The 27,500-nt window shown below is 38.9% G+C and overlaps 1 protein-coding gene across 2 annotated transcripts in view; it reads left to right on the top strand.

Annotated features, from left to right (window-relative positions):
- The window catches only part of TSHZ1 (teashirt zinc finger homeobox 1), a 54,215-nt gene that overhangs the window by 10,413 nt on the left and 16,302 nt on the right, over positions 1-27,500 (top strand). The window contains exon 1 of one of the 2 annotated variants that reach the window (XM_013181183.3): positions 4,799-4,930. The exons of the other annotated variant lie outside the window; for it this stretch is intronic. Within the exon in view, the coding sequence (XP_013036637.3) occupies positions 4,906-4,930 (25 nt within the window). The 5' untranslated portion in view covers positions 4,799-4,905. Of the gene's footprint in view, positions 1-4,798; positions 4,931-27,500 lie in introns of those variants that run through there. 2 annotated transcript variants of the gene reach the window in all.

Raw genomic sequence — 27,500 nt, 5'->3', positions numbered from 1 at the left:
AATAAAAGAAGGAGCTCTTTGTGAAATGGTTAATAGGCTTTATTGGCAAATCGTCACTATTGCAAGTGTCATAGTTACAGCTCAGCTTTAAAGTATATGAATTTAAAACCTAACTATTGTGACTAATATTTATTTCAAAGTACAGAATGTGTCACAGCAGTAGGGCATCCTATTATTAATGCAGTAAACTCTTGCTGTAATACTTTTTGGTATGAGGTTGCTGTGCTCAAGTTCCCAGCTATATAAAAGTAACAGTGAAACATGCCTTTTTTCAGCTGTATCTTGCTGTAACATGTGAAATGACTCGTTCCCAGGAAGAGCCATATGGACAAGTTGTTCCATATTAAACTACTACAGTATAACTTTGAGCTGGCCTCGTATGCTATAAAGTCTCTGGTTAAAACACCCATTTTAAAGACTGTTTTCAATTCTGTTCTACTTTTTAAATCAAGTCAAGGCATGGCTCTTCCAAGTAATGTATTCAGGTTGGAATTTCTTAATATGAAAAAGTTCATGAATCCTTACCTGCTCTTTCATCACTGCGGTGCTGATGCTTTGCAAGGAACACATCTGGGTCTTGCTCTACTTTAAATATTCTTTGCACTGCATGGAATTGCATACTATGTTACATGATTCTGCCATACAGTCCTTCCCCCATGATGCCAGGTTATACATCAGATCTTAAGTTCACTGGAGGAATTTGCAACGATCCCATTGACTTCGAATATGAGAGTAAAAGCTGCAGAAGAGTCATGTTAATGCAGGCAGATTTGAGCAGAAGGTGATACATGGCCAACATGTTTTCTTCACGTTTCCTTTCTTTTTTACCCTCAAAGAGGCACCTGCTGCTGCAAAGGGGCACTGCAGTAGCGTCCAAATCAGGAACATTCACTCTCTGTGCTTACAAAAGATTTTTTTTCCTTCCCTGTAAGTCACTACTTAAAAGCCATTCTGAAATATCAGTGTATAAGAAATAAACACAATAATCATATTTCTGGGTATTTTTTTTTTTTTTTTTTTGCCTTAACATCTGGTAGGTGAAAGGAAGAAAGCCTGTGCATTTTCAAAACCAAATAAAATACAACCTTTCCTGTTAAGTTTTATAATTTAAATGGTTCTTGTTCAGGGAAGGGGAATTCCCTAGCCCGGGTTTATCTTCACCAGAATATCGGTAGCTCATACATGAGCTTGTGTTTTGTTCTTTTTGTTTTGGTAGTGTTTTCCAGTTGAAAAGAAGAGTGAGCTCCCAATCCTCTGCCTTTTCCAAACCTCTAGTTTGTAGTTGTACTTATCATCAATATTGCAGGCCCTGACACTCTGCAGCACTGTCACTGTATATACTGTGAAGGCAGTAAAAATGAGCACTAATCAATCTTTCAGGGAGAAGCAATGAGCATTAGAAGGCCACTATCCTGTGACTAAACACACCCCTTTTATGGAGTGTTGGTGCTAATAAAGGACAGCTTATTACTGAGGCAGAGACCAAAGCTTGGGTGAGGTCAACCATGACTGGCAGTCATCAGTCATTCTTAATGATACTTTTTCCCGTGCTTTCTAAGGGATTCTGAGCAGAGTGCAAATCATTCGGGGTCATCCATAGTTCATGTACCCACAGATGGCAAAGGTTTTGAAAGACTTTAGTTTAAACTTGTATTTTTTTTTTTAATGTTATTCAAGTAGGCAAAAAAAACCCTCAAACAAAACAGATTTTTGCTCATTTGGAATGTTGTATTTTCTTTCACTCTAATAGATGTTTTACACACTAGAGTGCTTGTGCATTATAAAGAACTACATAAATTTATTTTTATGACGTCTGTCTTCTTTAATTATTACCTTTGATGTCTATTGGTGACTAAAGAGAGCTTAACAGGATTTCTCTCCCTTCTTAAATTTCGCAAAGTGAAACTCAGCCAGTCCCTGACAGATGTCTGTTCCTCACCTTCAGGATTATTTTATAAATCCCTTTCTGATGAGCGGAAGTGTCAAATCAAGGACAGGTCATAAAGTAAAAGTATAAACCTTTTAAAGGGAGACCTTGGTAATATATAAACATTTTGCACACTATCTGAAATTTTATGGACTTTAAAAAAAATGATATTTTAGCAATAGGAAGGCAAAAGTTTAAAACACCAGACGGTGTGCATGTGTTTTTGAATACACAGTTTTCCCTTGCTCCTTATCTTTCTTTCTATAGTCAAATTTTACATGCATTGAGAAAATAGCTGTACTGTCTGTAGGGCCTGTCACTGAAGTTTGTGTTTCAAAGGATCTCCCTATTTCGTTTACTTTGAAATTTGTGCTTTTTTTTGTTTTGTTTTTAAATTCCTCAGTTAAGCACTCTCTGCACCACCTTGAAGTTGGTGAGTGGGTATATAGCTGCTCTGATCTAGACAACTGCTGTCATTTTCAGCTGGTTGAGATTATCTGAGATTTTGCTTGAGTGAAACTGTAAGTTTACTTCTAAAAACTGAGGTAACCTGGATTGCTTTTCGGGTTTACTGGTAAGTCCACACCACTGCATCAAGTACGTAACATTACAGTAATACATTATTTCATCATGTAAAATCCTGACGGCAGGTTGGAGGGCAAGTGAATGTATGTCGTTTAATGTACCTACGTACGTGCATATGAATGTGTACATACTTTAAACTTTGGCTATAACTGGTGGCATAATTTTTATGGTTATAGATAATTTCATTTTTGTTCTCATCTTTTTATTGTCAAAAAAGCCAAACATATACAGCGTGTGTAAACTGAAAAATGCAATTTCACTTGATTAACATTGAAAGCTCATTTGTTTCACAGTGTGTGTGTACAGCACTGAGCACATTGGACCCTGCCCCACATAAAAACATGTAAAAGTTACCATATTATGTACGATAAAGTAGTAATATGGTGTGTGGAAGGGGAAAGGTAAATTATTCTTTTTAAAGGTCAGAGGTTTTCTCTGCAGTGCTTTTGTGGCTGGGGAAATTGTCTGATGAAGTCCTTCTTGGTTGCTGTTGTGAATGTTTACTTTGCTCATTTGGATCTGCTTCTTTTTTGTGTCCTAGATAAAAGCTAGTCACTTGTGCGATACTGCAATTATGCATCGTGTCCGAGGATTCGGGGGAGTTGAAAAAGTCATTGATGAACTGATATGACTGGTACATCACTAGAAATGATAGAAAGTATATGTAAATTAGTGATCGAGAAACAAACATTTATACAGTGTTACAGCTGATAGCAGCGCTCATTAAGGACTGATCCAGGGAAGTGCCTAAGCGCTTTTGTGAGCCCCGTTCCCAGTGACACTCTCTATTAATTGCTAGTGAAAACACAACTGATGCTAGAAAGAGACTTACCTGTCCCGAACACCCTGATCCAGCAGCCGGCTTCATGCAGTCACAGGGGTGCGCCCATGTACAGCCCATTGCTAGATCAGGATCTGAGTTTACAACTCATCCAAGAAATACTTCTATTGCAGGCGGGATGTATCAGACGAAACCTTGAATTTTCAATGATGCAATGTTGTAGAGGGCATGGAGGAGGCAGGAGAGCATCCATGCTGGGAGGAAGATGGTGAAACGCGTGCCCAGTCTGAATTTCACTGCTGGATAGGGGGCCAACAGAAAGCTAGGAGCTTTTCAGCCCAACCCCTAGGTAGTTTGTTGCTACATGGGTCTTGTGCCAGTTCTCTCTCTGGTCAGGGGATGAAAGTCACCTTTGGGTTCAGTTGCTGTCATACTGCTCTGCATATAGAGGATAAACAAAAACCAGAGCTAGTCTGTGATTGCATCTCATCAAGGTGATGTGCAAGTTCAGCCTTTCAGATGGGCGTAAGGCTGTTTTTCTGATTCTGCATCCCTTCTCCTCTCCTCCCCCCCCACGGTGTTTTTGGATGTGTATTTTTTTTTGTATCTGGAATCCTTTATTTTGTCTTTACAGTCTGGTTGAATAGGAATCGTTTAGTTTATGCAGCTTTGTGCTTTTTCTCTACAGCTTGTATCTGCATGAATGTGTTGCAGCCTGATGCGAGTTCATTCGATTAAATAAAATGCTTAAATTGTAATCCGTGCAAAACGATCATATTTGAAACACTTGATGTCTCGGTGAGAATCCATTTAATAGTGATCAGATTTAAATGATTTAACACAGTGGTGGTGGTGGGAGGTGGGGAAGGGAAATACAGTTTTGAGACATTCCTGTATATAAAAAAAAGATTAAACCAAATTCAGATATGTCTCTCTCCCCCCTTCTCTCTCTCTCTCTCTCTCTGTCTCTCTCTTTTTAAGCAGTCAAAAGATATACTGTATCCCCAGTGAAAGGGCGCTTTCAATCCAGTTATCCACTTTACCCAGTCTCAGTTTCCAGAACCTTCCACATTCCCCCTGGTTAAACCACTAAGCCTTTGATTCCTTCCTGATTACACTATGCAAGACATCTATCAAACACTGTCTTATCTGTTTGTAAGGCAGCTCAGGCCTCAGATTTAAGTCATGGGTTTTGGCTACAAGTTGGAGTGTGATTAATAATTGACTAATGTAGCTTTTATTTATCACAGGCTAGCACATTTCACCATTACCGAGTTAATTTATGTTAAGTGTAAGCTGTCGTTCAATCTGTTTTTCAACTTTTTTTTTTTTTTTTTTTTTTTTTAATCCTAAGTCTATCTTTCACTTTTTGAGAAACAAAATCCTTACACAGGGCACAGTCTTGCTTGGTGCCAAAAAGTTGATTTCCTTTTCAGCGGAGCCATACATCACCGGCCCTCCCAGCTGCAGTGTCAGCCCCTGACAGAATGACATGTGTCATTTATCAAAGGGGCCAGGCCGGGCCTTGGGAAACGTACACGACAAAGCCTGAGAGAGTTCATTTCGCAGTCCCCTCCTACCCTCTGCGAGCCTCTTGCCAGGAAAGCCTGTGATGTTTCTGTCTTCACAGCATTACTGTAAGTCCTTCAACCTTCACAGAATTAACCCTCGCCGCCGCCGCCGCCGGACCTCCCCCGGGGAGCTGCGGTGCCCAGATGCGGGGCCGGCCGGCCGGCTGCAGGAGCAGCCTGCCCTCGCCCGCTTCTCCGACGCCTCCCGGGAAGCTCTCCCGGTTTGGGGGGGTTGTTTGTTTGTAAACCCCGTATTTTGTCCGCCAGCAGAATTAAAGTCCTGCGTCTTTCCACAGCAGGGCAAGGTCAAAGGCGTAAAGAATGAGGGAATAAAGCATTTCAGTCGTGGAGAAGGGGCAGCCACTGTCCTGTGCGCAGGTAGGGGTTTGTGCTTCGTGTAAGGCAGCGAGACAGGGAGTCTTCTTCCACCTTCCTCTTTAAATTTTCCTTCAAGCTGTTCGGAATCCAGGCGCTGAAACAAACGCAGTGGGTCACTTCTCAGGGTGTCCCTGGGCCGTGCCCCAGCCGTGCGGCACCTGCCCGCAGGAGGTGACCTGGAGGGACCCCCAGGCGCTCCCCTGATGAGCAGCGGGCAGGTGGGCACAAGGAGAAGTCCGCAGCCCCGACCAAGGGGAAGAATCCCCCAACCTCAAGGTGTCACTGGCACCGAGTAGTTGGATGTCTGCACGCTGCTGCCTCAGTCCTGCAGCCCAGGAGATGACAAAGGAGTTAAAGCAGAAAACAGTCGTCTGTCGAACAAAGGGGAGAGTATTTTCAAAATATAGCAACACTTTTGCTGAAACAAAAGTTTTGTTTGCGTGTGTGCATGAGTGTGTTTTCAGTGGCCGAATTTTACATTTTGATCATGTACAAAGAATGTGAGAAAGTTATTGTCTCCTCCCCTTCCCCCACCAAATCACTCTTTGTACTTTGCATAGTTCCTACCACGCTGAAGTTATTTACAGCATCAGATATCATTTAAAGAGATAGCTAAGGAGACTGTAGCCTCAGCTAGGAACTTTCCAGAAAGGAGTCCTATAAATTAGCCATTGCTCAGGAGTGGCTGTTTTCTAGTCAGGGCTGGTCCTTTCATTTGTCTACATAAGGCTAATTTATTTTTGCAGCCAGATGTGGGCTGACAGCCATCACTCAGAGCTTCCTTCCCCCACTGTTAGGAGGTCGGGAAAACAGTCACGTTTCCCATTTTACAGAATCCCCATCAACATTATTGAAGATGGATGTATCTTTAAAGCAAAGATTGATTGTGGATATCGGAGTTATGGTGTCATTTATCATAGTGAATATTATTTAGACTTGGATTGTACAAGGCTGTAACTTGAGACACAGCCAGGGGAGGGACAATCTGGAAACGAGGATCCATGAACTTTAATGGATGGATGCTTTTTCAAAGCTCCACTCACTATAGCATGATTTACTTTTCTTACGGAAAGGAAACAAGCATTTCAGTTTTAAAGGGCCAGCATGCCGTCTTGTCCTCTTTAGTGGGTCCTTCACGGAGGCATCCGGGACTTAAAGCTGAGACAATAAATAGAGACTGCGCCTGAATGTTATACACATATGAGTGCTTTTATGTGAAACACATCTAGGTGCACTTGAGACTCTTGCTTGTGTGAATTATACTAGTTAGGTTCTCAGCTGCAGGGGTGCTGTGGCTGAATAACGCGAAGTATTGATTATAGAATGCTGTGATCTGAAATTTCAGAAGCTCTAAATAAATTGCATTCCAACTAGCATTGTTACATTGCTGCTTTCATCTCTGCTTGAGAGGCAGAGCATCTAAACTATATGGGCACTTACCGCTTGAGGTATGGTACAAAGAAAGAGACTCTAGTGAGTTGCACATGTACCTTGTGGACCATCACCACTGTTGATTGTTGAGATATACAGCAGACCTAAACAGCCTGATGCATACTGTGCTTACCTTCCACCTCCATGTAAAACTTAGAAATGAAGTTCTGGATCTTGCAAGTGAAAACATACCTTGTATTTTCAGAATATGTGTTCTAGTAAAAATGCTTACAACCTTTTCAAAATCTCAAGGCATGGTTCAGCTAAGGCATTACTTCTGATCTTGTACCACCAACACCTCTCTGTGCTTCACTGAGTCTATTAGAATGTGTTTCACACTTTGAAACATGACTTTTGATTTTTAGAAGTGAATTAATTTGAATTCAGAAGATGCTCAGCTGACTTCAGTAAAGGGGAAGGTTCTTGAAGGTGGTAGCAGAGATCTGGATACAACATGAAGCTGGCAGCACAAGCAGATCTCAAGCATGCTTCCCCAAGAATTCCGTCATCTCAGTCCCAACTTGAAACTTTCTTTCCTTACCATCATTTCCCCAGTTGCTTTGCCCAGGTAACCCCCTGCTCCCCAGCTGAAATTACTTATTTTCCATTTGACTTCTAATTTTCATTATCTTCCATTTCAGAATGATTCAGTTTTTTGAGTTCTTTTTCATGCCTCTAACCATAGCTTGGGTCCCTCTTTACTTGTCCCCCCTTCAATGGGTCATGTATCACAGTTTGGGAATTACAGTACTGTCCAAAAATTTTACATTGGACAGCAGTTTATTCACGTGGGCTGACATGTATCAGCTAAGAGGAAGGTAGTTCTGCCACATTTGTTGTCCTTGACGAACTCCTCACATACTAACATGTAAGACAACACTTCCACGAGGAAATACTAAATCTTGCACTAAACTATCTCCTTTTTTTTTTTCTAAAACAAAACCAGAAATCACTTTGCTGTCATAAACCAAATTCAGTAAGAGAGTTTTCATATGAATAGTCAAGCTCAAGAGTTTAAAAAAAAATCCAAACAATGGAAACAATTATGAACATCTGTTTTTGAATGCATATGTATTCTGTACATAACAAACAGAGAAATCCTATTATCTAGAACAATAAAAGGGAATTTCCCTTTCTGTCTGAACACTCTCTGGGAAGAATATGGTCTTCCATTTAGAATCATGGTTAACGTTTTTTTTTTTCCTATTAATGAGATGAAAATGAGGATTTTTATTTTTTTTGTGGTCCAGATTCCAGTTTCAGGGATGCTAGTATAAATCCTGAGAAATCTGTTTTTACACCTGTGCAGCTGAGATCAGAATGCTTTTGTGAAGTCCTCCTGTATTTACTTATACATAAAAAGTATTTTTCTCTTGCTTGAGAAACATACAAAATGTCTTCAAAGAGGAAGCAGTTTATCAAATTCATATTAATCACAGCATCAATAATGTTGACCGGGGTCAAGTCATTACACTAAATATATTGTAACCATTATTAATGCATGTAGCCCAGTGCCATAGCTATGATATAAGACTGCTGTTTCCTGATTAAAAGCTGTTTGGTGATGCAGAGATTCAATACAGATTCTCCCTGCCTTGTGGTGACTGACAGTAGCTTCTGGTATTCTGCTTTCTTCTGACAGTGGAGTATATTAGTATGAACACACCTTACAGAGGGGGCTACAAGAAGTGCAGAATGCAGAAAACAAAAGTGTCTAATTTCAGCAGCCACAACTGTGCATCCATAAGGCAGCCAAATTTATCATGGCACATTATGGAGTGCAGCAAATGTCATGAAAACCATTGTTTTTTAATTTTTTTCCCTGAGAGTCTGAATGAGGTGATTTATGGTAGTTATCCATCTTAAGGGTCATCCATCAACTTTTAGTTGCTAGGCAATCAAACCAACAGCTGTTTGCTTTGAATCAAGCTGAAAAGTTGTCAGTCATCACATGCAGGTATGACCTTAGTGGTTAAAAACATTATCATGCATGCAAAATTAAAGAGGCAATGTCCTTGTTCTCCCCCTTCCATAACTTGTTTCATTATTTGCAATGAGCACCGCAGGTAGCACTAGCCCGAAACTTATTATTAACTGGTCATTGCGTCATGGAAATATTCACAACCTCACATAAAAGTTCTTTGTACAGAAACTGCTGGGGTAATAAATGGTGCAAGAAGTAGTGTAGACGAGGCTAGGATGCTGTTACTCTTTCACAGTCTCCCCTTAGAGCAGAGCTAGAGGACACAGTGGTGAAACCTCTTGAATTACGTGTACACTGTTCCACCATGTTTGTTACTATAAACAGAACAATATGCCTTGTGAGGTGGAGGCACTATATTTGACAGTGTACGAACAACCTGGACGTAATATGAGGACATGAACCTGTTTCCATTTCTCGCTTCTGGTCTTCTTGAGATTGCTTGCAAGGTGTTATTCTTCCAATTGTCATTTGGCTCGACTGACTGCCATTCCTTATTAAACAACTTTGAAACTACTGGCACATGAGGGGAGATTCTAGAAAATACTGAAAAGGTGGAGGTAAATTGCTGAAGAGACAACAATGCATGATTTGACAATAAAATATATAATTGCTAGCTAGCTGTTAGTGCCTGATACTTGAAAACTTTATACATCTCCACTGCTGTAAACTTGAGCCACTGAGCCACTCTTGAGATTCAGAGAGATGTAGCAAGACGTAAGAAGTGCTCTGTGTGGAAGTGCAAAAGGGGAAGTGAAGTGAGCAATTTTTGGCAAAGAAACGTCTTTCAAGCCATTTTTACCAGATGTAGCCAAAGGACTGCCCTTCCCTATCAATGACGTGTTTCCAAGAACTCAGCCATGAGCTGCAGATGTTGGGGTCGAAGTGTTCTGCTAAGAAAAGGCTCATTGCCTCAGGTCTTTCTGAGTCCTCAGGCCTTTCTTCAGAAGGAAAAAAAAAAAAAAAAAAGATTTGTTTTACCTCTACGTTAAGTCATACACACTTGCAAACATGAGGCCAGGCCTAGCGAAGATGACACATGGTAGTTGTCAGTAGATCTTACTTTCCCCAGACTGTATATTTTATTCTGCTAACCTGTGTGAAAAAGTAAGTGTCTTGTCTTCTCAGGGACTCTGCCATATGCTACCTAATCATGGTAAAAAAGGACTCTCTCTTCTTATTTTGGTAAATCTTTTATAATATTTCAAATTTTATTTACATTGTTGTGCAATTGTCTTAGTCCCCCTAATGTCCTTAACTTCCGTTTGTGTATGAATTTGGCTATACTGGCTATATTTATATTTATACTTGGCTATATTTAAATGTCACTTAAGGTAATAGTGAACAATCCCAAGCCCTTGAAACCACTGTGTCATCTGTGTGGGCTCTTGTGTGGGCTCCCATTCACATAACATCTGAGCACCTTCCAAGTGTTAATGTAAAATATATGTGTGCAAAATACTCCTTGTAGTGAATGCACTGATGGGTGATAACCATTTTCATAACATCCTCGCCATTGTATTTTCACTTATCATGTGGCTCACACCAGGTGGCTTGTTAGCAGTTGCTAATGAGTTTGTTGTAGTGTGGGAGGTTCCCAGGTTGAGAGCTACACTTGCAGTTTTGCTCCCTCGCTTGCACTGTTTCCAAGGCTGGTGTGTATTCCTGTTTTAAAACTCTTCTAACACTTAATTTTGTTCTGCACGGAAATATAGATGTAGAAAACATGTAAGTCAAAGCTTATCATGATATATTTGTTTGTCCCTTTAAAAAAAATAACACAACACAAATACTCTCTCCTCCCATCATAGTAATATTTTCTGTTTGTCTTCTCACTAAAATAGATTAGTAACAGTGTAAGTCCTAAATGGATCTCCTGACGTCTTTGACTCACTTCCATTTACCGCAGGCAAAACCTGCTTTTCTACTTTATTTTTTTAAGATAGCAACTACTATAGCTGTAGAGAGGGAAAGTTGATGTAGGTTTTACAGGAAATTTAAGGAGAAAATGATCACTTTGGGACAGATAGTAGTACCCTGTCAAGTATTATCCCATCTGCAGTAGAGTAATGAAACTCATAGTGGGAAAAGGTGGCAGAATCAGGCTATTTGATCAAGTTTAATCTATGAAGTGCCTAACCTAGTCCTTTAGCCTTTAGTAGAGCTCAGTACGTAATCCACCTGTCCTCATCACCAAAGGGACAAAATGAAGAATTTGGACTGCTGTTGAGCAGAATGAATTTCCATAGTGGATCAACCTAATGTTACAGTGATGACACGTGGTAATTTGATAGTTACCACTTAATAACACGAACAATGCGGGACATACAGTACTGGATAACTCCATTGGATGCAATGGTAATTACATGGCAACTCACTGACTGTTAACACTTTGTCGTCTGATTGCTGTGCACTTATCTTGTGTCAGTGATGTAATTAGCACAGGTGTTTCTGCATTTGAGGTATATCCAGTAGACTGTACTCTTTGTACTTTTTTTTTTTTTTTTTTGGATCCTCAGCCTTTATATTTACATGTTGGTTGTATTATGTGTAATGTAGAATTTTTTCATCAAGCTGCAGAGACATGCCTCTGTTCTTGCAAATTTTAGTGCTATTCAGAGCATGTGCGTTTCCTTTATTGATGCATTTCTAACAGGAAGAAAAGAGAGAAACCTAAACAAATTTCGAAAATTAGACTAAACTAGACTAGAGTAGACTAGTCCAGTTGGAAGGGACCTACAAAGATCATCGGGGCCAACTGCCTGACTGCTTCAGGGCTAACCTAAAGTTAAAGCGTATAACTGAGGGCATTATCCAGACACCTCTTGAACACTGCCGGGCACGGGCACCCACCAGCTCCCTAGCAAGCCCATTGCAGTGCCAGAGCACCCTCAGGGCACAGACACGGCTCCCAGTGCCCAGCCTGACCCTTCCCTGGCCCAGCTCTGTGCCCTTCCCCTGCGTCCTGCCCTCGGATCCCAGGGCAGAGACCGGAGCCTCCTCTGCGCGTCCCCTCCTCAGGAGGTCACAGAGCACCATGAGGCCGCCTCTTGGTGGTTTTGAACAGTTTACTTGAATTAAAGTTTGCAGGCAACACGAGCATTTAAATCCTGGATTTTCTCGTTAGCTAGATTTTTAAACAGTCTTTGGCTTTGTTTAAAAATTACATTTATATACTTGTAAAATTACTGTTGTTATTTTTGATTAGAGAAACAAACATTTTGTCTAGAGGCTCTGAATCAAGATCAGAGCCTGTTCAGTTAGTCACTGTTCAGAAACTTTGAGCACAGACTCTGCCCCCAAAGTTAAGGATCATGATGAAGGGCTAATATGGGGTAAAAGGTAAGGAGAGACACTATAAAAGTAAAGTCTTGTAGCAAACTTTGTAGGGTTTATCCTTTCTTATAAAGATTATCCCTTATTCCATTACATTATTCCTGTATTCCATTACAGGCAGTATGTAGCATACGAGCTACATTGTATTTTGTTAAGTGACATCATGCTTGAAGAATACTTCTTCATTTGAACTTTTAATTTGCTTCATTAGGGATCTGTTAAGTAGATGGAGTAAAAACTGTTGGATGATCAGATAAACAGGCCAGTTACTCCATTATCTGTCTGGGACAGAGATAAATTTTTGTCATCAGTCTTTCTTAATTCTTTCTCCTTATATAATCATAAGCATTTGCTTTTTGAAGGTTCCCAATTTCTAGTAGATCCCGATGAAGTACAGTTCCCTTCCTCAGCTGAACTGCCCAGTTCCTCAGGTTACCCGCTCAGCTTACACAAGGAAAGCCCTACCTTACATGCTGCACTCCCAACTTAGCTTTTGCTAAGATACATCTTTCCAGATTGGTCCCCTTGCAATGTATTTTCTTTCTGGAAAGAGCACATGGGAATAAAACATTACTTTTCAATAAGACTGAACCAGGAGCATCCCTGCAATGCTTTGTACTTTAACAGGTTCTGATTTCTTCTTCTAGATGGTTTCTAGATTGGAGGATACTGTTTGTAGCAGTTTTAGGAAAAAATCAGCTAAATGTATAGTCGCTGTAATCCTCTTCCTCAGCACAGTGCCACCTTGCCCATTTCCATCTTTCTGTGCCTTTGATTGATTGCTGTGTGCTTGTGTTTTATATGCATCTAGCCAAAGCCCCGTGAGTTTATGGTGCTGTCAGTGCTATGGGAAGTTTGCTGAGACCAAAGATGTAGCAAAAATAACTGTGAAAATTTCTCACTATCACCACTGTTTTGCAGCTGCCCTTGTGCTGAAGGTTACCGCTCCCACAGCAGCAGGGATTACCGCTCCTATCAGCAAACAGAACGTATCTCCATTCCTCAGCTGCTTCTGTGCAAAGTCCCAACATCATCACTTGAATCCATGTTCACTGGCAGACTGCACCAGATGTAACTCGATTTGTTCTTAGAAATAAGTTGAGCTTCAGCTATCCTGTTTTCACAGACTAAATCCAGTTTCTTGGAAGTACTTTGTGATTGAACACCAGTGTAAATTGTATATGTACAGGTGTACAGTGAGTGAAATGTTCTGAAGTGATACATATCCTTTAGAAACTTGCAGCTCTGTAGTCTTTGCCTGACATGGTAACCATGAAGTACTTTAGATACCTCTTGGTACCCAAGATGAATCTAAAGCACTAGCAGTTCATTCTATCAGCCTTCATCTTTGTCTGGCATGCTAAAACACTGGGGATAAATCTGTTCTCGAGTTTCCCTGCTTCCTAAAGACAATAGTCTCAAAGCCTTTTTTTTTTTTCTTTTTTCCTGAAAGCAAGATGACTGGAACCATCATTTCTCTCTGTGCTTGATTCAATAGCACTGGAGATCTGGTACTTTGCTACATTTTGCCATTGTTTCTTTTTTCTTTCTTTCTTTTTTTTTTTTTTTTTTTTTAAGGCAAACAGCAAGTGGGATGTTGAGATGTACAATCATAATGTAAAAGTACAAGGATGCAGTAATGGGTGGTGAGCTGTAGAAGGGCAGGGCAGATACAAGTGTAGCTGCATGGTGGAAAATGGGTTGGAGAGCATTCATAGCCTAATCCTGATGTAATTTAAGACTGAATGGCTAAATTAAGATTTCCTTAATTTTTTTCTGTGATATATTCCTGTCACAAGTTTCCTATATGAGAAACCATTGTCTCCTATTCTACTTAGCTACTGGTTACATTTCCCGGTGGTTATGCTGGAGACAGGTGGAAGAGGTTGTCCAAAAGTTTAGGTGAAGCTTAGATGATTTCACACATACAAACATGTTTCTTTCTTCATACTATATTTTTGTGAGACCTTTTTTCTTCTTGTTTAGAAACCTTCCTATTTTGCCTGTTTTCATTGGCCTTTCCTTTGCGTAATTCCATTTTCTTCATTGGAGTGGAACATGATGAACTGGATGAAACAAAAACCCTGCACTCCCAGAACTTTTCCTTGCTGTCTTTTTTTCCAGATAATAAAAATATTGTGAAGAAAGAGAGCACTGTTCTTTTATCTTTTTCCATTTTTTGTCTGCACTTCTGGGGCATATTATCTAGCCCAAGAAAAGCTTTTGAGTGTGTGCATGTGTGTGTGTATTTATGTATAAACAAACTTGTGAGTAAAATCCTGCAGAATGATAGTAAAACATCTGCTTAGTTCAGTGTATCGTGAAGCACAAGGCCAAACGCTGACTGATTCTACATCTTGAGAAAGGTGTGTATACAACCACATGTATCTTAGGGACATTTTATTGCATTTTGATTTTTTTTTAAGCTTGTGCAGGGTAGAATGAAAAAAGAATTGCTTTCGTTCCTATTTTCTTCCAAAGAGGCTCTGCGAAACACACCAGGTCGATTTTCAGCACTCCATCTCAAGTTTGCTGAGACTGCCAGTTGAGACTAAGGAAATCATAACATTTACAAACTTGATTCCTCTTAGTTATGCATATGCAATTTGGGGTACCTCATTTGCAGCCAATGGATTCACAGCTGCATCAGTGTCAAGCTGGTTAAAGTGCGAACAGAATCAGATTTACAGGATCTTTGAACTCCTCGGTGATTAATGAAATTCTTAATTCTGGAAGTATGACAGGAGGATAATCTCGACAATATTTCCCCCTGCTTTCTGTGGGTGGAGGGATTTGAAGCCAGCAATGGCAGTCAGAGGTTTGACCTGTTCCACTACAGCAATTCACTTAGTTGGGCTGGAATCTCCCAAGTAAATCCCTTTTAATTTCCCACATGCACCTGTACCTCATGTTCGTGTGGTTGGAGATCTGTCATGCTAAATTTTACTTCCACCATTCAGAGTTTTACTAAGAACCTAAATATTCCCTTATTTTAACTTGTTCCTGAAGGAACACTGCTGGTGACTGGTGACTTCAAAATCTGTCTCGAAGGGTGGGAATTAGAAAACCTGGGCTCTTTTCCTCTCTTCCTTGGGCCTTAGTTTTTGCACTTGTGAAATGAAGTTAGCAGTAGTTACCTTCCTGTGTGAAGGATTTTGAGATTTACTTACCAAAGAACATTAGGTAAGTGCTGATAATGGCAATCTTATGAATGTGTAGAGTGGCTAATGACTGCAGGAAGCTGGTCTCAGTTTTGTTGTGTGCTCTTTTCCCAGTAAACTTAAGTGTGGAAGAGTATCACCTATGCAACCATTCTCTAGCAACTGATCTGTGTGCCAGTATAGATACAGCGTGGTTTTTGGACAGATCTGCCAAGATCTCTTTAGAAATCAGTTCATCACCGTGGCAGTTCAGGTTCTTGAACAAAGGTTGGACAGATACATACTGTGATAGGTCTAGTCCCTGATTGGTAATGGTTGGTAAATTTATATATATATTTTTGGAAACTGGTGGCTGTGCTTTTTATTACATACGTTATGACCAGCCATACAACTGGGACTTTCAGGGCACTTTGAGATTTTAAGTCCAGTGAGAGAGAGTGAGTGCAAGTTGCAATTAATAAGTTGTGAAGAGACTGATTGTTGCAGCTCAGATGGTGAACTGATGTAGTTACCCAAAAAAAGATTGGGAAGCGATGACCTAACTGTCACCCCATGGAGAATGAGCCTGGTCTTAAATTTGTGAAATATCCCTGTTTTACAACACTGACTATAAGAAAGAATTCTGTTAAAAGTTAATGGAGGAGTTCCAATGGAACCCTATTAGATTCTTCCTCCATTAAATGACTGATACAGACTTTTAATGGAAGTTTTAACTAGGCATTGTTATCAAAAGGACTATTGCACAAATTAAAACCAGTCCCATAATCAGTGAAGGGAAGCTGGATTTACTCCTCTGCCTTTGGCATGGGGGAGTCTGCGTGTGTTTGTGTGTACAACTGGAAGGATCGAGAAAATGGTGAAGGAGAGGAACATGGCAGAAAATGTATTAGAACTGGGAAACAGGATGTTTATGTTTTCAGAAACATATTGAAATTGGCCAGTGAAAGTATTGTGTAGGTAAAGCAGGTGATACAGCACACCTAAATTTTTATCTACCGAACAAGTTTGGAGCAAAAAAAAGGAAGAGTCTCTGTTAAGAGCTGTAATAGTTCTCCATTTAGTGGTCCAGTTTTGAATAACATTTTTATGCCAGCATAAGGCCTGATCCTGTGAAATACTGAGCGTCCTCAACTTCCATGAAATTGAGTGGGCATTGAGGGGTGGGCTTCCTTCTTAGAGAGCCTGGCCATCATACGCTCAGCCAGTGTTATTCTGATCCTGATTAAGGTAGTCTCAGGGCAGGTGGTGGTACCTTTCTGTTCTGAACATAAGGCCACATGTTCACACAGATGCAGAAAAGGTGGTTTGTCGTAAAGTCAACATAAAAGTCAATTTGAAGCTGTCTCATGTCTCCTGCCATGATGGCTGTATGAAGTGTTTACAGGAAAGGCAGAGGATTTTATGTTTTGTTTCAAACTAAGGCATTGGCTGGGTGTTATGATGTTTAAAAGTTTTCTTTTAAAAAGCATCAGGGAAAGAGTTTGCAGTCTCTGAAGTTAATGCCTGTGAAATGCAGGTTTTGGACATGCTTTTGCTCTCCCATGCAGAGTGCATGCCTTTTGGTAGTGCCCCTGCAGTGACCTCCTCTCTAACCTGGATAGATTACCCATGAGGGGTCATTTGGTTTCCATCGTTGTGTAGCCATGGCCATCTCATTTAAGGGGATCCTGCCGCACAGGTCTCTCAGTCCCCTTTGTGGGACGGTGACAGTTACACATTCTGTTAGCAGATGTCATCTTAGTTATCTCACTGCTCATTCCAGTGAGCGAGAACTGTTTTGAAAAACAAACGAGAAAAAGAAAACAGAGCAAGGTAAACTATTGCTGTCATTCCACGTTCCACATGCAAACAAACTCTGCACATATGTGGGGCAGTTGCTGTGTACTTGGATAGATGTCTTTATCTGGGGAATGCAGAAAAGTAAGGCATTTTGTTGTTCATTCAGAACCAGATAAACTTGCATTGCAGTGTTTCGCTTCAGAGCAGTCACAATGATACTTGTTTCTATGAATGAGCTTTCCTTTCCTTGCTGTTATCAGGCCCTGCTCTCAGCTGCTGTAAGGCTCCGATTTTACTTGCCTGACTCCTTTCTTTCAGGATGTTTAGTACATCTTGAAGTGTTTTCTTTGGCCTGCTTAAATCTGGGACGTCATCATGACATATTTTTTGATCCTGCTCTCTGATATGTTTCGATGTATTGCTGGCTTCTAGCAAATCTGTTGGTGCATGCTGCTGGCAAAAGGAAGGCTCAAACCTAGTGATGGCCCCCTTGAAGACCTTGGCACCTAGCCTACTTGAATGTCACAGGCTTCTAGCAAAGGCTGTCAGTTATATGCAAATGGCTTGACATGCTTCTTTTTTTTTTTTTTTTTTGGTGTGTGTGCGTAGTGATGTGGATTATTGACCACTAGAATAAGAACATCTGAGCCTTTTCCTCTCAGTTGTAGTAAAAACTTCAGACCTGGCATAAACTGCAGTTTTTTTTGGAGAAGAGGAAGGCTAGATCTTTCTTCTCTAAGGCACTGAACTGGTTTAATTGAAAGAACAATTTGATTTGCTGCTGTAGCTGCTGCTACAGTAAAATAGCTTGGAATGCTAGCAAATTTTTACTTCTCTCACCCAAACCAAGGATTTAATACTGGCAGGTGAACTTCTGAAGGCTGCTATCAAGTATACAGAGACAATAACTGTCTTGGAGGTGGAACTTTGTCAATATTTTTTGCCTTGGGCCAAAAAACATTCACAATAATGGAGTGCTAAAGCCCTGCTCAGAAATGTTGCAGCTAGAGAAAGGGGAATTTATTCCAAGTTTTAGAGTGCAGTATTTTGGTAGGATGTGTGGTTTCTTAATCATCCTTATGTTGAAGCATCAACCATCAAGACATTTGGCGGACATCTAAAGGCATGCTTCTTGCTCAGTATGAGCTGCCCTTTTACTTAAGATCATGCAGAGCTGGCTGCATTGCTGTCCTTAATGTTATGGTATGGCAAGTTTGAGCCCAATTGTCTTTTCCTGTGCCCTGTAACCTGGCCCAGGGATATATTTTTTATTATTTTTAAATATCCATAGTGGGACAATGGAGAGAAAATTCAAAATTATTTGAATAGATGTTTACAAAGCTACATGGTCTGTTTCTGAAATGGTTATGAGATGATAATCATAAAATGATTTTGAGAAAAGGTAATAGAAGCCTCTTGGGATTGTTTATATAATATTTATTTTATAATGCTGTAAATAGCAAGCCAAGTAAGCTCTTATAAATGTATTTTGTTAATGCACATTGATTTATAATTATAATTATTAAGCCCAGGAATACAGACAAATACTTGTTTGGAAGCAGGTAAAGAATGATAATAATAATAAAACAAAAAACACCTCTTAGCTCCAATGGCCAAAAGCAGGCAAGAGGGAGGGAAGACTGCTCCAAAACTTGCCAGCCCCAAGGCTGGCTTTCTCTTGGTTAAGGCAGTGATAGATTGCTCCAAATGCTGCCTCTTCTTCTTTACCTCTCTTTGAAAATGAAGATTAACAATATGCGACAGTATCTCTTCTGAGAAAAAATAAATAGATAAATAGGTTCATGGATCTCAATTCCCCCTTTTATGGGCACTGGTGGGATAATTTTTTTTCTTTTTTTTTTTTGTTTTTCTTTGCTTGTATAAGAAGACTCAGGCTTGGTAGGACACACTAGAAAAACTCTCCTTTACTGATTCAAGCTCTGGCAGAAAACTAAACTGTAACACTCCCAGCTTTTAGCAGTGTCTTTGATGCCGGCATACAAATGCAGAAGTAAACAAAAAGGGATTGTGTTAGTTTCAGCTGTTTTCAATAATCAGCAAAGAAATACCAGTAGATTGTATTTTCTAAATTAAAAAAAAAAAACAGCAACATATATGTATACACACACACACACACACACAATAATCTTTGGAAACTGATCTTTCTTTTTCTTAGGTCCTTCAAGGAAGAATTAAAACATTTGAGAGTAGGTAGCTATGTTCTCCTAAAGGCAAGAGAAATCTAATAGAAACATTATACATGTGATACATTATTTACTGAGTTCCAGTACTGAAATTCTTTTGAAAACAAGCTTATTCTTAGGTAATATTGTTAAAATTAGATAACTGGTTTATTATATATCCTGTTTTAACCTGTTTGTAATGGTCTCTGATACTTTTGAGTAAGCAGTCCATATTTTTATGTATCTTCTAACGTAGTCTGAAGCTCAGGTCCTCTTTCTGCAACTGTGAACCCATCTGTGTGTGTTCCTCTGCCACACGTATATGACTTCTGTTGACAAGTATGTATACATGTCAGAAAGAGACAGTTACTGAATTTCTCAGAGGTTAAGCATATACCTTGCTTTATATATATGTCTATTCACAATTTAAATATTTTACCGATATTTTAGGTAATTCTTGGTTTGAAATCTGCACACTTAAATCTCAGATTTATATTTGTAGATTAATTGCAGGAAAGCAAGATCCTGACCATGAGTGGCAGGCAGGTTTCTGATATGCAGAGAAGCTCACTCTAGAACTGCCTGACACTTCTATAGGACTAAAATGTCCATTATGCAGTAAGGAGTTTGGATGAAAAATGTTAATCCTAACAGATTCTGGAGTTTGGTTTAAGGCTGTACGAAACATCTGGAGGTCTTTTACTTGTAAATGTAGTCCCATCCAAAGAGTCAAGAAGTGCATTTTATTAGATATCTGAGGTTTGCCTCTTTAAAGGTCACTGAGTATGCAGCATGAATTTCACTACCTGTGTATACCTTTCATACACATTATTGTCTGATATTTCTTACGTCATAGACTATGCACTAGTGCAGTGTTATATTTTTCTTCAGACAGAATCTATTCAGAAAATTCAGATTTTACTTTCCAGTACAGCTGCAAATGGGCGCTGTACGTATATAAAGTGTTTCTGTAAATCGGTTTGTGATTAAAATACTTTTTGCAGCTAACTTGATTGATACTGTTTCCTGGCTAAGTATTAATGTTTTTATCATTATTGCTGAAAATGATTATCCTCTGTAGATGCATGACCTCTTGTATTTTAGTATTATAACATACTTATGAGGTTCCCTGTTTAAGTAAATTCATGTTTGGATCAGAAAACATAAAGCTTCACATATTTGCATTTTGCCATCACTTGATAATTTTTATGAAACAACCAAACAGCAAAAGGCAAAGCCTCGAGGTTTCCCCTCACATTTTAGCGAAGATTTGACAGCAGGATGACATAGTGAATAAGGGCCTGCTTCTGTGATTTGCTCAGTACCTCCTATGATTTACCCTTGGTGCCATTAAGGGCAGGCAGTATTTTGCAGAGGATATGCATCCCGTGGTAGGAGCAGGTCCTAAGAGTTTTACAAAACACACTGTGAAGCAGCAGCAGAAGTTGTAATCTAAACAAAATTACACTTTTCTAAATAAAAGGAACAAATGCGGCTTATTTTATAGCCTTGATTTTGTTTTAAATTACGATAGCCGATGTACACACTACTTAACCATATTGAATAATACAGAGTAGGTCACTCAGCCACCGACGAAGAGCTGCGGACCTAAACGGGAGAACGTTGCATGTACCTCAGAGCACATTCCTGTTAACGAGAAATGTTCCATTGAGTGCGCTGGATCAGAACCTCATTGTGCCCTTGCATCGGGAAGGAAAGTACTGCCAGCTAATGCTTATTGTGCTCTTCTCATCTACCTATAACCTCACAGGTTCTTTGCATTGTCAACGCCTGTATTCTTCACCGAGGAATACATAGATGCTGAGATTGAACTATTAAAATGAAACAGTATTTGAGCTTTTCAAGCACGAGCTAACAACTGATGAAAACACTTTTTCTGTTCATTTCCTTTAATGCTCTTCACAACCCACTCAAACTAAAATAATTTTACAAAAAACTAACATTTTCTTTCGAACAAGGAGGTGATTTTCCTCTGTCTTCTCTTTCCTTTCACACAGACGATTTTAAACATCTAGAACTGGACAGGTCTGATGAAAGCTGCTTCTCAAATCTTTGTGTGGCACTGATTTTACATTGCCTGATCTCTTATCCTCTAACCTTGTATGTTTTTTTCAGCCTGGTTAGGGGAACATTTGCAGGATTAAAAAGATGCATTCTGTGGGCCAGCTTCTTTGCTCTGTTATACCCATGGCATATCACCTAAATTTTACACCTGTGTAAGTGAATATACAATTTGATTTTGTCTCTTTTACTTTTGCAGTTATTTTTCTCAAAGTAAACTGTGCTTATTCATAGGTGTTAGTTAGTGTACCAGGAATTTTCTTTCTTCATTGTTTTTTATAGCTCTAGGAACATTTGTGTGTGCATGGACAGCTTGCTCCTGCTGTTTCTCCTGCCCTTTTCCAGATACTAAGTCACGTGAGAAAACAAATCACAACATGTTTTTGTGGTACTTCCTACCTTTTGGTTAGCTATTTATGTAGTTTCCACAGGTGTTCTATATGATCAAAAATCGGAGCAGACTGAAATACAAGAGGCCATACATCCACAGGGGATAATCATTTCTGGCAATAATGCTATTAATGATAATACCTAGCTGGGATGCAGTAAGTAAACAACTAAGATAGGGGTATGCCATGTCTTTTTAGATGTCTGTTCAGAATGAGGGTTTGTAAGACTCTTATTAACATATGAGCTATAAAAATGTTCAAGAATTCATGTTCTCCCTGGTATTTGATTATACTGTCCATAAACCTCTGAGAAACATCATCTGCAGTAAAGTCACTGAAAAACAAAACAGAAGTAAACAAAACCCCGAGCTCTTTCAGCAGCACACGTTTGGCTCCAACATTCCACATATTATTTTTCTACAGGAAGGCTTACCTGCTCACCGAGAAAAGGGGCCTCCCTGGATAAGAACATACGTGTGCTGTGAGTTTCTAGTGCTCTGGCAAATATTACACTGGTTTGACTGAGACCCTTTCACCTGTCTAACTAAGCCCTGACTGCATAATCAATGGGGAAGTGAGACCTTAGACTGAATTAATTTCCAAGTTTATCTTTGCTGTTACCAGTGAATATTTTGCCATTTATATATAACAGTGTTTAAAATGAAATAACATGCATGAAATGATAGCCAGGACATTTTTGGTAAACATTCCAGTGTTTTAATGTTAATCCGAAGCAATTAAAGGCCAGATCTCAAACAGATGAAAGCACTCTATGTCTCCACTGTTAGGAGACAAGTTAGTTGAAAATGATTTCGGAAAAAAAACCTACGAGCTATTGATTGTGTTATTTGTGAGCATGGTTATTATGAGCATCTTAAATGCTATTCCGTTTTCCCGTCCTTAGAGCAAATAGACAAACAAAAACACAGACAATATGCAGGAACTTAACTGCTGCTTTCACTTAACGATGGTGTTTCATTGCAGCCTTTTTGTGGTTAGAATAACAGAGTTGGGGGTCATGGCACATAAAATAAAAGCTATGAAAGGGCATGCCTTTTGAAAAACAGAACAAAAAGTTGTAAATAGAAGACAGTAGCAAAAATTAAGATGATAAATTGAAAAATAACATGATTGAAGATTTTCTGAAAAGGCAGTTAAATTTGCTGCTATTATTTAGGCTGTAGCAGTGTGAACAGTAACTTTATTTGGGAGAAGAAATGCTAGGAATTTTATTCTCCTTATTCACTATTTGTTTCCTGGCATCTTCTGTTGACGTTTTTCTCTATTTTTTTCCATTATTGTTTGCTAAATATATTATGACACTTTATTTACCTTGGCCGAGAGCTTTGAGACCTCTGTGTGGCTTCACCATTCTAGCAATTTCACAAATAAATCACCGATCATTGTGCAGAAATATCACAGTTTACATGAAGACAGTGTTATTTTCATGGTATAAGAAGCAGGTTTATACTGGGTAGTTGGATTGCTACATCTGTAGGTATGTCTATAGAATACACCCACTCATATCTTTCTTTTTAATTAGCACTTAGTAGTTTTTATTAAAGCAACGTGTTACAGAGGGATTTTGGAAGTGCACTGGTCGAATCTATGTTCTTTGGTAAAGCATCTAGTTTCATGGGCATACGTTGTTTCTACGTGTGTAAAATAAGGGTATATTGTTAGTCTTTTGTTAATTTCCAGATAATTAAACATTATTATCTATTTACCAATGAATAGATGTGATCTGTTTACAATATCAAAGATGTATATAATGCACCAAGCTATAGCTGAAGCTCTAATTAAAATACATCATTGTTTGTCATGGTTTTAAGGTGAAAATTAAAAACCGTTGCCAAATTAATCTTCAATCAAGAGTTCATTAATTAGCTAACCTTCTGTAAATGGGCTGCAGTTTGATGACAGCTCACTAAAGGACCATTTAAATGGATTCCTGATTGTATCAATCAGACAAGGGAAAAGAAATAGATTTGTGGCTCTTTTGCAGTAGTTCCTGCAAACATTTTCCCAACATTTAATGCACACAGTGGATGTTAAACTATTTTAAAGTGATGAATCCTTTTTATTACTGTCCCAAACTCTGTTACTTCTTGCTGTATATCAAGAGGAAATGTATAACGCTGCCAAGGTTTCATGATCCTGAACAGAATATTGGAGAGGAATATGCTTTATAACATAGTAATAAGCAGTTGCTTGAAATAACATCATAACTTTCCATGAGAAAAACGTTTTGAACAAATTATTGATTATATAATAGTCTTTAGTAAAATTTACTTTGCTTCTGTCATGAATTTTAAAATATGAGGGCTTAAGTGGTCAGGTACTTCAGTTGCTTTTGTGCTGGCAACATAAAATTTCTGGACCTGTAGACTATCTGGAAACATCTGCCATGAAAATGACAAATTAAAGATGTTACTGCTAGATTAGCGTAGATTTCTGTGTTACTTTAGTACATGAAATCTCTATCTGGACTGATCACAAGGCTTAAAGAATAAAGTTTAGAATTGTAGGTAGAAGGTAATGCATGAGTTCCTGATTCCTTTTGTGATAAATAGGTGGGCTTGAGATTTTTCTTTTCATGTATTTAGTCAGTCTTTGTGCCTTTTGTAGTTCTGAGTGAACATGTGTTTTATGAAAAGTACGGTCAAAATAACAGTCTCTGTTTACTATTGCCAAAAGTTCTCCTTCAAAACTTCGCGTAAACAGACATTTAGTTAACATTTGGGTTGGTTATCTTCGTAGTGAAATAAACTGGTGTGATATTTTTTGGGGGGGGGGGGCAGAATTTATTTATTCAGGAGATTCATATACTCAAAATCTGTTTGAAATGAAAGCATTAATTAAGGCTAAGAAAGATTGCACATCAAAGCACTAAGTGACATATTGCATATTATGACACCTCAAATGTATACAGATTAAACAACGATGGTGATCTTTGTCTACCCCATATAAATATTTCCATTTGTTTTGCATTATATATACTGATATTATTAACCTGTTATCTGTAATTGATATATTATTCTAGGCTATTGCAAAATTCCTCCCCATCTTGTTCATGTAAATTATGGAAGTATCTATTAAAATACATACACAATCAGAAAAATTGAATTTATATTTTCCTGAGCAGTGTATCATTGTACATTTTTGTTAGCATCTGCCATGAGACAATAACCTTGTCCGGCTCTGCTACATCTGTTAAGTCTATCCTGCCAATTAAACCACAGAGATGGTGTGGGTTTGTTTTTTTTTTCATACTCAAGGTGTTTGTATCAACATTTCATACAGATAGAGTAATCCAGTGTGAAGGAAAATCAGTTGTTTTTTTTTTATTATTATTATTATTTCCCTCTGTGCTGATTTGCATATGCATGTCAAATCTAGCTATGCCATTTTTTATCGTATTGAGGAAAACAAAATGACCTTTACTCAAGTTCTTACTAGTGGAAGGTTCTTATGTTCTGAATTTTCAGGTGGTGGGGGGACGAGCCTGGGAGAGCGAGCGTTTGCTGATCACGCCACTGATGCCCGCAACAGACCGATGCAGTCTAATACACTAAAACTCCCGATGCCTTCCTGTTATAATTGCATCTGTGCTCAAGGCTACTATAGTTAGGCTACATTAAATCTCATTGTCAGTCAGGCTGCATAAGGCTCAGGAAGCTCACGGGCAGGCGCCGGGCAATGCGATCTTCCTCACGAGCAACTTCTCTGACTGCTGCTCGCTCGTCTGCTCGCAGCGTGCAGCATTACTCTGCGCGTAATGGACACCCCTTACGTGAATTATGTAACTGGGCTTCTCCCCCGGTCTGACAGACGTGGTTTGCTTAAACACAGACACGGGCCTGCAGATCTGGGTTGCCCACTCTCCTTCTGGCTAACCGCACACGCTATTTTTCACGTTAGACAAAAAGAAAAAGCAAAAAGTCACTAATTAACAACTTGCACGTCGTATAGGTGTACACATGTAGGAGATGGGTCAGGTACACTTAACATGTATGATAAAATATAGGAGCTTTCAGCAGGGCTTCTATCAAAATAATTATCTAAGCAATTATCTGTGCTATTCAGCTAACTTTTGCATGCGATGGTGTTTCTATGCTTTTGTGTTCGTCAACCTTACGGCTTTGAGTTCTCTTAGGAACTATTAGAGTGACAGTTTTCAAATTGTGCAGAAAAGACAAAGAAAGAGAAAAGGGCTTTTTATAGAAAATTGTGCCTTTATTACAGGTAGTTAATAAGTATTAATAACGTAAAAAAATCAATGGGTTAAACGCAGTTGTATCTTTTTAACTGGTGCACAGAATTCGATCCTGTGCGGCTTGCCTGCTTTGTCGGGAGATCATCTTTAAGAGTCTCAACACTGCAATTCTTTTCCTCCCAACTGCAATGCTCTGTATGAAAAAAGAAAGGACAAACAAACCCTGATTTGCCATGCTTATGTGAATTTTGCAACAGTTTTCCTGATCCCGTAGATTCATACGAGCAGGAACATAAACAAACTGTCCCTGATGCGTGCACTTCAGGATCATTTTGTCATTCAACTCTACAGTAATAATAATATTTTTTAATGCTGTGGCTTGCTGGCTTCTGCACGTATATCAAATTAGATATGTTTTGATTCTCGTCTCTTCGAAGGATACTTAGGTATGCTGATGAACTTCCATTACTGAGGCTTCAGGCAATAGTAGCCATTGGATCATAAATGTAGAAACGGAGGAGTGCGTACTAATGACTGTATACTTTAAAAAGAAAAAAATATTATTTTTGTGTGAGGATTTGTGTTGTTCTTGGTCTTACTATATGAAACTGTTTTCATTTTAAGAACGTGGGCTTTGTCAAGCGATAACCTTTGTATTATGCAGATGATACCTTGCAAGCAATAATGCAGTCTTTTATTAAAAAGTTTGCTTCTTTGTGGAGGTGGTTTTCTTTTAGTGCATCATGGGTAGAGACAGAAGGACAGTTCATAGGTGGGAAGCTCAGCTAATACATTTGTGTTTCGTGGTTGCAGCCTTCTTCCCAGTTACTGGCAAAGCCTTGAGAAAAGTAAACCATGTGCTTTTGTACTGTCATATTTGATTTGGACTATATTCTCACTGTTGTTTGAAGCTAACATGAAACGGAGTGTCTGCATGACCCATTTTAGCAGCCCATTATCATAATTTCACTGTCGTATGGCCACTGAGTTAATGTACTTACAAATGACAGAGAAAGTGTGTTACATGACCTTAGGGTTTTCAAAAATTAAATGACGTAGGAGGTCACATTTCAAAGAATTGTTAAAGAGTGGGATTTTGGGGGGGTTAGCTTTTGGCCTTTTTTTTTTTTTTTTCCTCACCTCTGAAGTGTCATAGCTTGTAACAAGAAGAAGATATATTTATTCCGTGTTAGACAAACATACTAAAAGTTTAAGCCTTTTCAAGGTCTGGATTTTATCTATTAACTTAGAATTTGGGGTAATGTGAAAGTCTGAATATAATCTATTATAATTATTTTAATTACGTTTTTCATTGTCATTTGTCCATGTTCCTAGTATAATAAAGTTAAAATGCCTTTTGGATTTATATATTTGTTGGGTATGGATTTTGTTGTTGTTTGTTCCTTTCTTGGTTTGTTTTTGGTGTTTTTTAAAAGAGTTATTTTTAATGAAAGAAGCAACACAAGTATGTTTTCCGTATTTTGCTACAATGGGGCTGTCTTCTGGTTGATCATGTGAGGTGATAGTGCTGGGAATAATTCTGATTTGAAAAATAATCTCTTTAAAAAATGGCTTTCTTAATTTGAGTTTAAACCAGATCTGAAAGTGTTTCTTAATTTGAGCAAGTGACACTGGCATTTTATCAGTGCACAGTGTCCCCATACTTCCCAAATTTTATGGTGTCATGAACTTACATTGCT

This window comes from Anser cygnoides, chromosome 2 (genome assembly GCF_040182565.1).
Source record: "Anser cygnoides isolate HZ-2024a breed goose chromosome 2, Taihu_goose_T2T_genome, whole genome shotgun sequence".
Taxonomy (NCBI): Eukaryota; Metazoa; Chordata; class Aves; order Anseriformes; family Anatidae; genus Anser; species Anser cygnoides.
Note: the sequence above shows the minus strand (reverse complement) of the source record. Positions and strands in the feature narration are given on the sequence as shown.